Here is an 18,006-nt window from a genome sequence, read left to right as displayed (position 1 = left end):
TACAAGTATGTATGCTACTCTTTAGGTCAGACCTTCAGGCCAATACACAGCTGCAACTTCAGTGGAAGATGCTGCGCCAATGTTCTGCATCAGCAAATATAAATAGTTATCTCATACCTGTCTCTGAAGTGACCACACAGTGGCTAAATCAAAGCTTGCCCTTCCACTGACAGCCTGTTCAGACATATGGTGGCCTTCAGGAGAATCTGCTATCAGTTAATTTTTTCCTTTCTTTCTTTCTCCCTCAACCCCCATACTGCCTTCTCCTCATCTTTCCTACTCCTTGTGGTATTCCTTGCCCAGTCCTGTTCCTGGGCCTCTCTTGTTCAGAAAAAATCATACAGCTCTTAGTAAGTGTTTCTTGTCTTACAGGGTCCACGGGGATTACTGGGTCCCAGGGGTACACCTGGTCCCCCTGGACAACCTGTACGTATGAACTGTTTTATATTTGCAGTTTCCCGAAGGAAAATGGAAGTGCACTGAAAGTCGTTCATGTTTATATTGTTTGTTGTAGGGCATTGCAGGTGTTGATGGACCTTCAGGCCCAAAAGGAAACATGGTGAGTAAGCTGGAAATTAAAAAGAGAGTGGATTCTAAGAATCCTTTCCACATTCTCTCGTCCCTGCCACTATGCCATCCTTTCCATTTAATTAAATTTTTCTGTCAAAATATTCAGATTTATAATGTTTTTACATAGAAAAGAGAAGCCAAATCATGCTTTCTCTCAAATTCTTTTAGCACCATAGACTCCAGTGCTTAGATTTTATGTGTGGGTTGTTATTCTCTATTAAAGAAAAGGCCATGATATTCATTAGCATGAAAAAAATATTATACTGGATAGAAAGTTTGTGGTAGACTTTAAAGAGGGAGGAACAAAGCTGAGTTTGTATTCCTTTTAGTCATTACAACAAAGATTTGTAGTGCAGAAATGCAAATCTAATGCTTTGGTATTTTTTTGCATGGTAGGGTCCTCAAGGGGAACCAGGACCTCCTGGTCAGCAAGGAATTCCAGGTCCACAAGTAAGTGTAAAATAACTCTCAAGAAATACGATGCGATGTGCAGCAAATGTTTAATAAATGGAAATCACTAAAAGGTTAGCTTTTTCTGTGCGAAACTGGTAAAGCTTCAAGGATTTTATAAATAATGCTACAAATGTGCTGAGGGCAGTGGGAGCAGAGTTTTCAAGTAAGCTTTCAGGGGGATTTTTCATTCAGGAGAAAAATGACTCATTCAGTGTTCCTGGAATGCAGCAGGAACGGCCACACCTGGAGGAGGGTTCTGAATAGGATCTTGTTACAGACCTACTGCCAAAATAGTGGCTTGTGCAAAGGGCTTACGCAAAACTCCTGATCTAACTTGCAAGGAGGGAAAAAAAGCCACCTATGTTTGCCAGTGTGTTTAAACAGATTAATGAGGGGCCTTGAGTAGGGTGAATGTATGTATATTGTTCTCCTTGGTTTCTCACACTGGTTTCTTTTTAATAGGGGCTTCCTGGTCCACAAGGTCCTATTGGACCTCCTGGTGAAAAAGTAAGTGACAGCATTATTCTGGTATTTCACAGTCAGTTCTGTGCAACAGCCTCGCTCATGTGCTTAGTGGCTCTGCTATGTTTTAAAGACTAGTAACTGATCTGAAAATTAGTAGATCTTCTAGAAATCATCAAGTAAATAACCAACAGAGGCCTGGCTTTCCTCTCATGTACACTTTTTCACAAGCATCATTTCCTCCCTTTATTTTGAATTAATTTTCTGTTGTTAGCTTCAGAATCCTATCGACAATACTAAACAGTGTGTACTTGTATGCTAATTAATTTCACAGCAAGCTATGAAAATTCTTTTTATTAATCTCTTTTTTTATAACAAAGTTTCAAAAATGTCACTATTGAATTTTACACTAATTTTGCTTTTCTCCCGTATTTGCTAAATTCCTACTCTATTGATTCTTCTTTAATTTTACTCCTCTTCGCTGTTTAGTGTACAGTTTATGAGAAATTGAAGGAGGTTTTAGGAAACAATATACATAGTTTTTTATCTGCCTGTGTGCCTAAGTATTATTCTAGCAAAATGGGCTATGTCCACAATACACGCATTCCAGAGGCTTTCACAAAGATGTACCAAGCCTTTCAACCATGAACACTGGAGTTCTGTAACCTGAACTCTTTGCCTTTTGGTCTTGTTGGTAACTTTCATATGGTGAATACTTTTATTCCTGAAATTCTAAATAATAGCTAATTGTGTACACTGGAGAATAATTCCTGACCTTGTGTTGTGTGTGTGCACGTTCATAGGGTAATTTCTGAAGACTGTTCTTAGGCAAGCATCTCATTGAAAGGTGTGAGGGACTTATATTGGCTAAAGATTGTAAGAACTGGCCTTGCACTTACGTATGATACGATAATATCTTTCTGGGTTTAATTTTTTATATTTTTTATTTATGCCTGCTAGCCATATCAAGGGATTTATGTATAACTACATTTTATATCCTTAGGTCTTAGAGTTAAATGTATTGAATATGGGTGGGTGGGGTTTTTTCCTCATTTTCTTTTTATTTTTTTAATTATTATTTTTCTTATAGCTAGTCTACACCTGGGGTGGGTTCACCAGTTGTTTTAAAATGCTAAAAAGATTTAAGGTAGTTTGCTGGTTTAGGGCATACCAGTCCTCTGCAAGGATGATCCTCCATCATCCTAGCAAATGATAGAATGTTCACTCGTGTTCTTAAGATGTGTCTCTCTTCATGCCTTTAGGGACCTCAAGGCAAGCCTGGCCTTCCTGGCCTTCCTGGTTCTGATGGGCCTCCTGTAAGTACCCAAATATTCCATCCCTTGAATGCTGAAAAACTTCTACTAGGTAAAAGTATATAAGTCATATTGTATTAGACACACTGAAAAAATTTTGGGATGTCAATGAGACCAAAACATGAATAGTGTTAGTAACAGGCTACATGTTGGGTGGGACCACATGCTTGGCAAAACTAGAGATTTCCTATGCTCCTGTAATAAGACTGACAAGTGCAAATAGGAAAAGGATTCCTGAGTGATTCTCATAAACAATAATCTTCTATTAACCTTTAGTTTCATTAAATTGCCTTTAAATTTTGCAGCATTTTAGTGTAAATTTTGTAAGAAAGAAAAACAGTGGATCAGTTAATGTTTTGAGCACTGAAGGATTAACAACACTGATATGGAACAAAGACATAAATGTATTTTGTTTTAAAAATGAGTCACAGTTTAAAATAAAGATATAGAACATTAAAACTAGATAAGTCTTCTCTTGGGTTCTGCAATAAATTCCACAATCTTTTAAGTAATTTTAGGAATGTCTTCATGTTGTAATATTAATCACTCTACTTGTTTCAAAATCAAATTTGAGAGTGTATTGCATTAAAAACCTCTTACTGCCAACATATTAACTAAACAAAAGGGTTGATCAGGGTATTCCTGAAAACATTGACATTAACTATTGTCCAGCTTTTCCTTTGTTATGTAAAAGAAATCAGTATTGAAAGGAAAATCTTTCCTCAAAATTCTGTGCATGCGTTATAATACAGAATAAGGGTGACCTGAAATTCAAGTGTTTAAATAATTGAGGTTTTATTATAAAATGTCACTACTGAAAAATGAGTATTTTCCCAATCAAATACATTTCTCTTACATTAGGGTCATCCTGGCAAAGAGGGTCAGTCTGGAGATAAAGGTGCATTGGTGAGTTTTAAAACTTCTCTGTTTTTTTACATAGCTTTCAAGAAAACTTTTGGGAGTTTTTCAGATTTATGCCACATTTGTTGTTCCAAGAACTGATCAGAAAGATAATAGAACACCCATTACACATTCAAAGCATCTGTGTGCAGACAAACATATTTATTATATTCTAAATATTATAGAGATTCTAAACAATATAGATTACTCTTTTAAAGTAAAACTGATTGTGGATTTGACAAAATGGCAATCAGTAAAAATTGCATACATTTAGTATAAATAACTTGCAAATGGTTTAAGTAAATTTACAATTCCATTGTATAGAGTACCCACTAGGGTTCTTCAGAACCTTGTTTTGTGAAGATTTACAAATGCATGCATATACATTGTATTTTTAAGTTGTTCAAGTCAGTGGCAGTGAAAAATAATTTCTTTATTTCTTCATTAAGCAGTGAAAGGTCTTGGGGATCTTTAAAGCATCCTGCTTGCTCAATATTGACCCTTATTTATCCAGAATAGCATCTGAAATCAGTTTCAGTTGCAGAACCCATTTCAGTGGCAATACTAAAAGGTTGTATTCTCGATAAACAGGATGAAAGAATGAATAGGACATTTCAGAAAGTACAATTTCACTGACCCAAGCATATTGCTATTTATCCCAAAATGTAATGTTAGAGGCTTGTAGACTTTATCCTGATTTTTTAAGAAAATAATGCTTACACAGGGCACTTATATTTTAAAAGTACAGGTGTGTGACCATCTGTCAGTTGTTCCTTACGTCTTTTCAATTTAATGATTGATTTCAGCCAAATTTGATAGAAAATGTTATTTCTAAGACATGTTAACAGTCTGAAGGTTTTGTGAAAAGACACTGTTAGAAAGGGGAAAAATACCTTATCAATGGCCCCATTAGGGAAAGATTTTGTTATCTGTCCATCTGAGGCATCGGGGAATCAACAAAACAGCTCAGCCTCAGACCCGGATATGTGTTTCCAGGCTTCCTTGCTTCTGCTCTTTACAGAACTCAGTTTCTTTAGACAGTGCCATCAGATTGTATAATATTGAAGTTGAGCAACTTTGAAATGCTGACCAAACTGTCAATAACAGGATCCAGATACCTGTCAGTATTGATAGCACCTTGAGCCTTTTAGCTTTCAGGTTTGGAATCTCTTCTTTTTTCTTTTTTTTTCTTTCTCTCTCTTTTTTTTTTTTGTTTGGTTTTTTTTTTTTTTTTTTTAATCTTTTAGTTATTATGATCTCTACTTTTGACTTGTATCATCATCAGAATTAACATACAAATTTTCTCTAGGAAGACACCACTGGTTTCTAATTGGTGTCTTTTGGGGTTTTTGTTTGTTTTTTTGTTTGTTACATTTTCCAATTACCATTGTTTCAAATAATTTGCATTATGGATAGATGTCTCCCAAATATACAGGTTGAACCAAGTTCATAATTCTATTAATAGTTTTATAGTGACATTGAAGGATGCTTTGTGATGACTTGACTTTTCTTAGTGGCAGGCAGTCCAGTGTTATTTTGGTGTCTCACACCAGACTGCTGCATTATAGTGAAAGAACAAGGATTAGACTCAGAAAAGAACTGCTTGCTAATCAAGTACTGTACAAACAAAGGTTCTTTACTCCAATATCTTTTAGGGGCCTCCAGGTCCTCAAGGTCCAATTGGCTATCCAGGTCCTCGTGGTGTAAAGGTAAGATTTAATTGATGGATTCCTCTCCTGACCCCTTTTTGAATATGTACATGTGGGTAATTCTTCATATTCTTTCTTTAGGGAGCTGATGGTGTCCGTGGTCTCAAGGGATCCAAAGGTGAAAAGGTAAATCTGACTGCATTTAATTCCTTTCCCTTTTTCTGTGTTCCTTATTTCACTTATTCTGTCTCCTTCACTGAAGTGTGTTTTCTCTTTCGGCAATGGGTTTATTTTTGCCTTACCCTAAGGACATACCAAGCCCAATTCATAAATTACTGACCTCCACGGTTATTTACACTGGTACAAAATGAATATAAACCCTTCAGTTGTTAGAATGGTCTTGGGCCCCCTTTGGACCGGTTTTGTCTTGCAATCTGTCTCAGCTACTGATTGGAGAGAAGATAAAACTTTTGTGGGCCCAAGAATGCAAAACGCAAACTTATTTTTTGAAGTGAGGTTGAAATAGAAAGCCTTTCTTGTTTGTTTGTTTCAGTAACATGGAACATGGTATCACTCTTTCCTGACTTTATTGACAGTCCAAATATTACCCAGATTCTAAGTGAGCAATATCACTTCAACGTATTAAAAATCCTAAGAGCATTGTAGTAAAACATTTTACTATGTGCTTATTCATCACAAAGACCTTCGTTCTCAGGATATAACTAAGCATCAGGTAGAAATGCAGTCAATGGTCTTTGTGTGGATATTGGAACAGTAGTTATATCAGGAGTTAGTCTAAGAAAGAGGGAACCAAAAGTTGATCAGCTATACTAGAGCAAGTTGTGAACAGCTCCACTGAAAAACTCTGGAGATTTTGGCTTGTATCTGACTAATTCATACAGGTGTAAATTAAATTTGTCTGAGTGCTGTCTCCTTGTATTTCAGCATGGGCACCTACTAAAATGCTTGAAGTAAATTCTCTGCCAGAATTTGCTAGGCAGCAGATAAGTAATTCTCATTAGGAGTAACAATAATGTGTACCTGTATATGGATGCAATCTTAATGTTCATTGGTTTTTCTGCTTTCTTTTGATCAGGTCAGCCAGTAAGAATAGGCAGGGCTGAGTATTGCCAGATATCAAACTATAGAGTGACTACTTCTTGTTTTAGTTGGTGAACATACATCTTTTTGTTGTTGCTAAGATATCACAACCAGCCAACTTTTTGATTCCTGCCATGATACTATTAAGACACTAGTTCAAAAGAAAAAATAATTAAAATGGAAGTTCTGGTATCAAAAAGAATAACACTGAATAGTTTGCCACCGACCTTATTAAAAAGAGTGATAATCAAAAAGCGTAGGAGTTAAGAAAGGACTTTGCAATATAATTCCTGATAAAACAGAATAATTTTGTTTTCTCTATCTTTACACAGGTTTTAAACAGCTTTAAACAGCTGTTTTAAGGAACTTTCAAACTAAAAAGTAATTTTCTGTAGTGCAGTGATAATTCTCTAAATTATCACTGATATTTCTCTAAAATAGCAATCGCTGTATTAGATTTTCTGGTGTCTGAAGTTGTTGCTTTATCTGTGCAAAACATCCTCTCTATTACTAGAAGTCTTCATATGCACTTCTGCCTTTTTTAGGGTGAAGATGGCTTTCCGGGATTTAAAGGTGACATGGGCCTTAAAGGAGACCGGGTAAGCGTTTATTCATAGCCCGTATGTTCTTAAATATTTTATGTGGTGTTATTTTGGAAGGACCACTGAAGTGAACAAATAAATTTACACCAAAAATAAAAGCTAGTAGCTTAAATTATTATTATTCCCTGTGCATGCACAGATTTGAGTCAGAGATTTGGTTCTTGTGAGTCAACAATGGCACAGTTATAAAGAGGAGAATGTCAGTCTTGCATATCCTTTTCACTAAACCTCTTCTTAGGGAATCTCTTTTTCCAGATACCAGGATCTCCAGTATTTGCCTGAGGAAAATTAATCTGTCCAGGATAAAGATGTTTCCATTCCAACCTAGTATCTTGCAAATTTCTGCCAAAATGTTGTTTATCCCGATAGGCACTTACTTCCTTTCACAGGAATTATTGTGGAGGTTCTAAAAAAACTTTTCACAAGAAACTCATGGCCTGTATCTGTTGTCTGTATATATAAATAACTGTGAAGATGGTACCCACATAAGAACCTACATGCAGACACTTTTCATCTATGGACTGTCAGGGTGCCTTCACAAGAATTTAAGGAAAGAAAAATAAGAATATGCAGTTTCCAAATGCATCTCTCTTCAGGCAAATCATGTGGGCTATTACAGTTGTGATAGTAATATTCAGTGTCTAATTTATTTGTATTTACATTTATATAATGAACATAAGCAGTGGTATTTTCCTAACTGGAAATCAGACGTGGCTTTGTGCAACCCGATGTCCCTGCTCATTGCAGTGGGGCTGGACCAGGTGACCTTTAAATGTCCCTTCCAACCGAAACCATTCTATGATTCTGATCTCTGTTTACATTCACTGAAAACTTATTTTCAAGTAATTGTAGGTAGTCTCTCTAATATATGCACAAAGGCAATTGTTCCATAATTATGAGGTGGTGTGTTTTAGGGAGAAATTGGTCAGCCGGGTCCACGAGGAGAAGATGGTCCAGAAGGTCCGAAAGGTCGAGCAGGTCCATCTGGGGACCCCGGTGCTGCTGGTCCAGCTGGAGAAAAGGTCAGTAGCCAGATATCAACATGGTGACATGAAACACAGGAGAGAACAAGCACAAAGATAAGTACAAACCTCTGTAGAATCCTGACCTCAACAAAAATCACTTGAGATCGATATAGAGAAGGAAAGGAGGCTGAGGAATGTGTGTGCAGGTATCATATTTCACTGGGTGACAGCATCAGAAAAGAAAGCTGATTTCAGCAGTGCCATTTTGGGTAGCTGGGAAAGAATTATAAAATAAAACAAAAATGATGGTTCAGAAATGTGGATACTGTATTTCACTCAAGTGAAAAGATGCTGATGAAAATATTTGTCTTTAATTTTTTCATTAACTGTGTCTTCAATGCTAGTTCTGTTTGACAAGATAAGGACAGAAGGTGCATTTTACATTTCTTTCTCAGTTTTGATGTCTCTGAAATAGGAACATTTAGTATTTTCAATACTAAAACATACTTTCAAGCTTATTCAAATTACTCAACTTAAATATAGGTTCATGTTTTCAAGCATTTCTTCTTCACTATAACATATATGGGAATCTCAGAGTCTCCCAAGTCCAGAATCTGAAGCCCTAAATATTAGAAGACAAGTTAAAAAATTATTGGTGTTGAAAGCACTGGTAGCTGGGCTTGGAATTTCAGACCCAAAGTTTTCCCTGTTCTGCAAATATGTATACCTTTTCTTGCCCATTGAAAATCAAACATATTGTGTGGATATTGTGTGGATACCTGGCCAGAACGGAATGGGTCAGAGACTAATTCTATGATGTTAGTCCCGTGATATTTATTTAATATATATTTTATATATATTATATTTATTTTAGCACAAAGACTAGAATAGTCTTTGTGAACTCTTAGATCTCTCCACAATATTAGGGAAGACCAGTTATCAATGTCCTATTCCCTTGTTATTCCTCTGACTTCTTCAATGCAAAGGTTCCATAGAAATGAAAGTACCAGAGTAGTCTTTTATTCTCTACATTCAACTGATCCCACGATAAGAAAACTCCTTCCCAAGTAGGTCCAGGGCTGGATTAGTTTAGTAATGGAAATAACAAATATGGTGCCAAAAAAATGAGGAACATACCAGAAAAGAGCTGATGATCAAAACCCATCCATATTCACATTCAAAGCTTATGCAACTGGCCTTGCTTAATCATAAAATCAGGGACAAATTTTTCACTGAATTTGGCAAGAGTTTGTTGCACTGTCATGCTACAAACCATTTCAACCGTAGTCATGTGTGCAGCTTGTTTCAGTGTGGCACATAACTGGCAGCATTAGAGTTATCTTCATAACTCAAATAATTCTTCTTTACTAATGTCTCAGCCAGACACATGCACTTACATTAATATGATAATACACAACATCTCCACGTGTGTGCTGCATTTTTTAGGAGCAGACGTTTATTTTAGCAAATTTCCTTTCCCATACAGGTCTCTCCTTCCTCTTTTCATTATCTAAGGTTATTACAGAGTACCATATTATACTTTATAATCATATCTTTTCTATTGAGATCTTCTCCAAAATGTGATAGTCTGGAACACAGGCAAATAGACACATTCTTTCCCAGAGTTCCCATCTTTCAAAAACTGAAACTGCTTTCCCTGGCCTTTGACAGCAGCAGGCCATCACTCATCCTCTAGAGGTCTGAAGAGACTGACTCAATGGGTAGGGTACTTATTTCTAGAATAGTTAATGTCAGTGTTGATAAGACTGCTTATCCTGTTCTTTCTGAACATAGCAAGTTGGTAACATTTGTTGACAAATTTATTGTTAGCAAATAGTCAGTGGGGTATGATTTGTCATAGTCTCAAACAGTTTAGAACTATTCAAGAAAAAAAAGATTCTTCAAATGTCTATTCATGAAAGATCTGGGGAAAAAAAGCAACCATCACACAGTAAAAATTTAAAAAGGTTTCTTTTCACTTAGACCTATTAACACCCTTATTTCTTAAAGAATATTACTAGTTTAATGACCACAGCTTCACATCACTACACAGCACTTCATGGGGAAAAAAACAAAAGAAGACACAGAGGTATTGGCTTTGCAGAACTCATTCATTGGAGTGAGACTTTTTATTTAAGTTTGGGGAACTGAGCCCACTGTTGATTAATAGTAAAAATGAGAAGTTGGTTTAATTGAATATTATATTCCGTGAAGTATCATCACTCTAAGTTGTGGAGAAAATACGTTCTTATAGAAGTTTGCTGAACCACTAAGAAGGATAAAATAACATTTAACAATGCCTTCTTATTGCAGGGTAAGCTTGGTGTACCCGGATTGCCAGGGTATCCAGGAAGACAAGGTCCAAAGGTGAGCTGTGGATCGTGTGCTTTGACATTAGTCACAAAGGCAGTTATTTTATTTGTGTGTTTGAAGAATCAGGGTGTGGGCATCAAAGCAAGAACCATTTTTCATATTTTCTTTCTTGACAATCATGTTCTGAAGTAAAATCTTCAAAAACATGGGATTCCTTAAAGCAGGCTCATTAAGGAGCATTATATTTCCTCTTCTTAACTCTACTGCCTTCAAACCTTTGCCACCCAATCCTGAGTTGTTTTTGTGCGAGCATCAGACTGCCGTGCACTAAACAATTTGAAAATGAAGGAACTGCTGGTATGCTTGAAAGAGAATGGGCACTGATAGTGATGGGAATTTTCCATGTGATACAAGGATTCCATTTGTGTCATTACTGCTTCTTCCATAGAATAAGCCGTATATATTTCAAACATATAATTTACAGTTTTCATCATGTTGTCCTTTTGCTCCTGTTAAGACAAACATGACAAGACCCAAATCCTTAGTTGATTTATGTGCCCACATCTATTCTTCAGCTATCCTTTATGTTTTGATTGCAATAGAAAACCATGTAAGTGGCTTCTGGTTTAAGTGAAGGTTTATATTTTAAAAACATTTTTATGAAACGTATTTTTAAAAAGGTCATCCTGACACAGCTTTAGGAAATGGGCATGCTAAACTAATTACAAGCTCTCTTTTCTGAGATTAGCAAGAAAGAAAAAAAAAAAAATGGAATAAACCCATATTTTTACAAAGATTCCCAGTGTAGAGAATGCCAGTAGGGACACATCACATTTCCAGACACCCTCAAAGATAACTCATCTGGGGAAATATCACAAATAAAAGTGTCCCTTACCCCTTCTACACAACTGAATAATCAACCTGCAGTAAAATCCTCAACTTTGCTCTACTTTGGGATCTATTTTTATTTTCAAATTTGCAGTTATGATTTTTTAGAAGAAATACAACTTCCTGGCTGGCTAAGCAAAGTGTTTTTCTGACTAGTCTATACTTTGGCCCTTTTCAGTCAAATGAATGAACTATCTGAAGAATGCATATTCATTGAACACTCTGTGTTAGTGAAAAATATCAAAACCATCTATGGAAAGTATTCATGAAAACTTTTCTCCTTGAGAGACATGGGTTTTTTTCTTCTGTTTCTTAACTCAAATGGCTGAGATTTCAGTCACTCCTTGTGTTCCTTTCGAACTGTCTTTTGGAAAGTCTAAGATGAAAGAGGTTCTACATTGTTCAGTTCTAAGAACAAATATGATGTAGTACTTCAAATAAAAGTCAAATGATTCTTTTTTTCAGGAAAGACTTGATCAAGAATTTCTTTACCTTAACTTTTTATCACATTAACATTGAAAATGGATCTCAAGCTGCGTTCACTGTTTGCTCTTCTAATTTCCTGCTTAAATTTCCAAGAAAGAGTAATGACAGCTACAATACATCAACTCACTAGAGACCTGTTTTGAAACTCATTCACAGTCCAGGTCAAATTAACATACAGGAGAGAAAAAAAAGAAGCAGCAGAAAAACATATTAGCTGTCTAAAGCAAATAAGAAATCTTGTCCCAGTATGGTCAAGAGGGTTCATGCCTTTTTGTTGTTGTTGTTACTTCCTTGCTTTTCATTATTTTTCTTCTGAAAATTGTTGTTAAGAGTACTGCCATTATCTGATAATTTTCACTATGTTTGTTTTGCTTCTGTCTAGTCCCTCTTGATTAATATAATTGCATAAAGTACTATAGATATAAGATATTTACAATGAAGTCATGCCTATTAATTTCCAATCATTAGCTTGTTTGTTGTTTTGTTTTTTTTTTTCCCTTGGTCCTTTCAATTATAAAGAACATGCTTGGGCTTTGCAGAGTAGAATTTTCAGAGTTTTATTCACATTTTGAGTTGTAACTGGTGAAGAATTAAAAAGAAAGAACAAAAGAAAAGGAGAAGGAAAAGAAAATAAAATCTCCTTTTCTTCCACCAGTGAATATCAGTTAGGGTATCATTAAAATCAGTGTCAGTGAAGTTGTTCTGTCCCTAAGTCATTAATAGATGACTGTAATGACTGTGAAACAAGATTCATTAAAGGGAAAACATAAGTTACAAAAAGAGAAAAAAAGGAAAAAAAGTACTTGTTGACATTTCAAAGCAGAGCAAGAAGAAATTATGCTTTATGTTATATGCATTTTATTTACCACTAAAATATGAATAGCAAACTGCACACATATAGATGCATTACCACAGCAGGGAATCTGGCCAGCAGTTTTAGTGGTTGACGAAACCAAACACTGCTTTGATTTTCATCTCCAGTCACTTAAAAGTATATTTTATCAAGTCTATCACCTCTGTGACCCCAAGTTCCTTATGACAAGCTAACACCTTGGCAGGTAACAAGTCTGCTGTCCCTCTGGACCTGTATACCAGAAAAAAGGAAGAAAACAGTATTGTTCGGATTTGACTGGGCAGTTAGCAGAAGGAAAAGGGAGAAAAAAGGAGAAGCAGGAATAATGCCCGGAAGCAGTTTCAAGTCAGATAGTTTCCTCATAAATTCTGCTTCTGAGATGAGCCAATAAGGACATGTACAAATGGCACGTATCAGTTAAATGAAACTGGCCAGTGGTCACCTTACAGTGAATAAAGCACCTGAGGTAATTTACAGTGCAGTAAAGTGAACAGAGGACTGCACCACTGCTTAGATGTAGCAACACCTTTTGAATGAGGTTATTTTGTAAAAGAATTATTAAACTGTGAGGCAACAAGACCTTGTTTGTTCCTCTTCATTATGACACAGTTATTTCTAGGAGGCTGTTACTCATCATTTCTTTCCTACTTTTAAAAATGGTGCAGAATTAATGAATACTTCATTGTCTAATAAGATGAAAATTAATGTCCATTTTATACATTGATTTTTTTTTAATGCATTCTGGACTCAAGGCATTATGGTAAGTTAATTTACAGCTATTCATCAGAGCTGTCACACTTGCAAGTTTGACTCATACAATGTACATAACTTAGGATGTGTGCTTTACATATAAATTAAATGTTGGCTATACTACTGTTTTGCTATTGATATCTTCTGATATTTGAATTGATTTCTCACACAGGGCTCAACTGGTTTCCCAGGATTTCCAGGTGCCAATGGAGAGAAAGGTGCAAGGGTATGAGAATTCATGCTTGCATGACACTTAATTAACTTTTGGAACTCAGTGGTATGGGAAGAGTCTGAAACCTAATGATACAACTTAATATCTAAAGAATGGTAAAACCAGGCTTTTTACACTTAAGATGAACCTCTACAATAATGTAAAACAGGAAAAACTGAGACACTAGCTCTCATTCTTTAAGATATTAATCTAAATATACAGGAACTTGGACACTTTCTCACTACGCATACTACCATAATCATATATTTGAAAAAGTGGAAAGAAGTCACCTTTGCTAAAGCATCTTTTTTTACGGTACAGCTGAGTGAGTTGACAAGGACTGTTTTCCTGTATCCTATTAATTATCCTGCTACCATGCAATTTACCTTTGAGGAAATTCAGTTCGTGTTTCATAAGTATTCTGATTTGCCACAAGTTTTTTTATAGGCTGAGCTTTGAAAATGCAAAATATACCAGACAAGATGAAGAACATGTGCCATTCATTACAAACATTAAAAGGTAGATGTAAAATGACAGCTTTCTCTGCTTTGTTTACTTGAAGCAGGTGAGGGAGAATCTGTTATGCATATTCTTCAAACTGTAAAAATGAAATATAGGTTAGAAATAAGGTCACTCTGCCATTGTCTCTAAAGCTCAATTGAACATAGCAGAACTTGTTAGAAAGATGATGGAATTAAAAGCATGAGTCAGATTTCATAGATGATAGCAACTTAAAGTCAAACTGAAGTAATGTATATCATTCTTAAGAATCCATTTCCATTTCCAGCATGAAAACAACCAGAAATGAATTATTTTAAGATGAAATATATGAACTCTAATTGCATTTGTGTTGCTTATGTATGGTTAAAATTGTTGTTCTATTATTTTAGCTAAGATAAAGATATGTTGTTACAGACAGACACAAGCAATGACACAATATTCAGTTCATCCTTGTTGGGAAAAAAAATACATGATTTCTAATAAAGATATCAGATAAAAAAACAAAGTGATAACATCCAAGAGCAGACTTAAAATGATGAAAATATGATCGTTTTGATCCATTATCAATCCTTCATAAAGCTTTCAATTCGGTTGGCTTACTAACCACATCATCAATACCATCAAACTCCATGTATGCTCAAGCATTATGCTGATCATCAATGAGACAATAACTGCCAGTTTAGTAATGTCAATCATGTATTACTATTAATCTTGCCTAAGGGCATATAATTGTGTTTTATGCTACCACAGTCATTGTCCCTGAAAATTCACAAGCTGCATAGCATTTTAAGAAAACCACAAATTTTTATTTTGATAAGTGAAACAAAATCAATATAAAAACACACTCAAGAAAACCTTCAAGAAAACAGGTGTGTGCATTTAATTGGTTTCCAATAAACACAAGATTTATGCTAAAACATCTCTGCTGTTTTTATGTTGCTGTTGTGTTTACCTCAGATAGTAGAAAGTACCAGTCATCAGATTTCTTTTTCTACCTGAAATATACTCTTGAATTTTAAACTTCTTTACATTAGATTTCACAGCAATACTAATGCAGAGACTAAGGAAAGAAATCTGTTGAGTATGATTAGGAGATATATTGAAAAAAATTAAGGGCTAGTATTCTGGCAAGTTCTGTATCTCTGTGCAAGTGTGCAGAATCCTGGTTAGGTATTACGATCCCTATTTCTGTTACTAAAAAAAAAGGCCCTTTCTTTTCTCTATTAACCTGTGGAGCCATCCATGGGAACCTGGGAACTTTGTCTTCAAGGCTATTATCACATTGGAAATGATGCCAAGCCCTTTAGACTACTGCAGAGGAACCCTGCTTGTTGTGTGCCATCTTCTGTGCTATTTTAACATATTTTAAAATGTTCTAATGCCTATGGCAGAATCTGACTCTGAGGCAAATTTAGCTACAAGTCCCAGTGAATTCAGAAAGATAATACATTTTATCAAGGAACATGATTCTGTAAATTGAAATGCAAAGTAGATACTTAAAGATAAAATAACATCTAAACCTAAGGGAGTTGCACTCTGCCTCCACTTTAGTAAAAAAACTTTATCTTGCAAATACAATGTCTGCTAAGATGATTTCAGTGAACTTTTCTCTACAGGGATTACATGGCAAACCGGGTCCCAGAGGACAGCGAGGACCGACAGTATGTACTTTTGCTTTGCAATTTAGAGGCTTTCCTATATTAATTGCCTCCACTATACTGTGAAGAACTCTTTTTATTAGATTATGGTATCCAATAATTATCATCAAGTGCATGTGTGTTAAATTGACAGGGTCCAAGAGGCTCAAGAGGTCCCAGAGGTCCCACTGGCAAACCGGGTCCAAAGGTAATTCTCAAGCACACTGTACAGATTGGTTGCAGGCTGCTTCTTTTAAATAAAATAAAGGTCTAATCTTTGAACATATTGTCTTACCATTCTAGGGTACTGCAGGCAATGATGGTCCTCCTGGCCCACCAGGTGAAAGGGTATGTGAAAGCTATTTATACATATTGTTTTTCCCATTATGTAGGAGTATGATTTCAGGATGAGAGGGTTGTTTTATTTTTAGCTCTCCCTCCCATGTCTTGGCCATTCTTCGACCAGAGCAACCAGAACTAACAAAATCTGAATTGCAATGATGCTTTTTTGTAGAGTTATGAATGGAGTAGCTGAAGTCTACTTGAAGCTTCTTCCATCTGTAGCTCAGTTTTGTACATATAGGACACAGAGAATGCAAATACACTTTGTATTATATCAGTGCACTTTGTGTATATCCATGCAAATTACAGTTGTATTTACCAGCTTATACTCTTAAGAATGCCCCATCTACTGCAGCTTACTGCTTGTCTATTGGATTTATAGATCACTCAAGCCACCTCCAGAAGCTTCTTTGTTGAAGCAGCTAATTTGTTTTTTTTGTTCTGTTCAGCCAAGAATTCCCTTCAACCTACTCTCTGCATGCTTAAGAAATCCCATTGGGCTTGCTAAAATATTTTTTTCTGCTTGCTATTGCCTTACCAGTCAATACACAGCTGTATGTAGAAAATATAGAAAAACAATATTAATAAGTCAGATTTGTAATAGCAGAATTTGAAAAATAACTCAGTTTAAGTGGATGTGCTCTCTGCCCAAGTATTTTTGCAAAGCTTAAGAAACTTTTCTTTCACAGTAATTTTTCATTAAACTGCTAACCTTTTTCATGTAGAAGATCTATAAATCCTTTCCCAGTACCCAAACCCAAGTCCCAGTGATCTCCAGGAGTCAAACTCTTCAGGAGGGAACTCCTTGTGCATTTTCCCCTGCTCCATAATATCACCTTGTCACAGTATTTCTTTGCTGAATACATGTACACTTTGTGTAACAAAAACAACAGCAACTGTTTCTGTTAAAATGACTAAGCAAACTAAAAAGGGAAAAGGGCTGTAGGATCAGACCACATGGTTTGATTGAGTTGGTTGCTGTAGATAAGGACATCCATAAAACTAATGATAACAAGACCAAGATAACATAGAAATCTCAAATTTTCAGTTTGTGTGTCTGCAGAAAGCAATTAAGGTTAATTTTGTTTGGTTTATCCTTAGTAGCTTTAAGTAGAGTATTAAACATGTATCTGCTGTATACATGTACAGGAATGCATAGGCTTGCGTAGCTAATGTCACATGTTTCTGCCTAAGAAAATAATACCTTTCCTTTTAACAGAAAGCCATTCAAGCATATGCCAAAAAAAAAAAAAATGAATACCAAGTACACTGAAGACAAAAGTTTTAGTTTACTAAAAACCTTTCATACTCATCATTTTAGCTCTTTCATTCCTGAAGCTGAATATTACTTAGCTGTCCAAGAGACTGCTTTGGGGAGCAGGATGGTGGTTCTTGCAGTAAGGAGGGGAAGTAGGATAGAACAGAAGGAAGGTTGAGGACTGGAGGACTAGACTGTAGCCAGTACATATGAAAGGCAACACTCCAAGGGAGGCTGCAGTAAGAAGTTGAAAGTACCTCTACATCAGGTAAAAGACAAGGTACCAGTTGAAACATGGACAGCAGGAATAAGTGGAAAGTTTGGGTGAAACGGGAATGATGCAGCATGTAAGAACACAGGGGCAGGAAGCTGGGATTCAGGAGAGGAATGAGTTAACTAGGATGTTGGATGTAGAGAACTAGGCATAGTCTAAGAAAGGAACTGTACATTATTTTACGCTGAGGAGGAACAACAGAGGCGGACTATCAGAATGTGAATGGCAGACCCTCATGAAGGAGTTTGCTGACAGTTCAAAGAGGTTATGAGGAAGAGAAGCTGTAGGGGGACTAAAAACAGAGAGCAGATTAATCCAGGATGAAGGCATCCCTGGAGAGAAACTGATTAGAGCAAAGAGATGAAGAATCGCAGAGCACCACATCTCATATCACTGGTGTCATATAAGTGTGAGGTATCTATTTGCTTCCCAATAGGAGTGAATGTCAGCCAAAAAATAAAACTGTCATTTCTACTCT

General features: G+C 35.9%; 1 protein-coding gene across 3 annotated transcripts in view; it reads left to right on the top strand.

The window, feature by feature from the left end:
• Nucleotides 1-18,006, top strand: part of COL11A1 (collagen type XI alpha 1 chain) — a gene marked incomplete at both ends in the record, with an annotated part of 144,770 nt that overhangs the window by 70,962 nt on the left and 55,802 nt on the right. For all 3 annotated transcript variants that reach the window (XM_080348715.1, XM_080348716.1, XM_080348714.1), the window contains 15 exons: nt 373-426; nt 515-559; nt 967-1,020; nt 1,486-1,530; nt 2,748-2,801; nt 3,660-3,704; nt 5,354-5,407; nt 5,489-5,533; nt 6,994-7,047; nt 7,965-8,072; nt 10,329-10,382; nt 13,478-13,531; nt 15,634-15,678; nt 15,809-15,862; nt 15,958-16,002. In XM_080348715.1, the coding sequence (XP_080204841.1) occupies nt 373-426; nt 515-559; nt 967-1,020; nt 1,486-1,530; nt 2,748-2,801; nt 3,660-3,704; nt 5,354-5,407; nt 5,489-5,533; nt 6,994-7,047; nt 7,965-8,072; nt 10,329-10,382; nt 13,478-13,531; nt 15,634-15,678; nt 15,809-15,862; nt 15,958-16,002 (810 nt within the window). The remainder of the gene's footprint in view (nt 1-372; nt 427-514; nt 560-966; nt 1,021-1,485; nt 1,531-2,747; nt 2,802-3,659; nt 3,705-5,353; nt 5,408-5,488; nt 5,534-6,993; nt 7,048-7,964; nt 8,073-10,328; nt 10,383-13,477; nt 13,532-15,633; nt 15,679-15,808; nt 15,863-15,957; nt 16,003-18,006) is intronic.

The sequence above is a fragment of the Nesoenas mayeri genome (genome assembly GCF_963082525.1).
Source record: "Nesoenas mayeri genome assembly, chromosome: 8".
In the NCBI taxonomy this organism is placed as follows: Eukaryota; Metazoa; Chordata; class Aves; order Columbiformes; family Columbidae; genus Nesoenas; species Nesoenas mayeri.
This window is presented reverse-complemented; position numbering and strand designations above follow the sequence as displayed.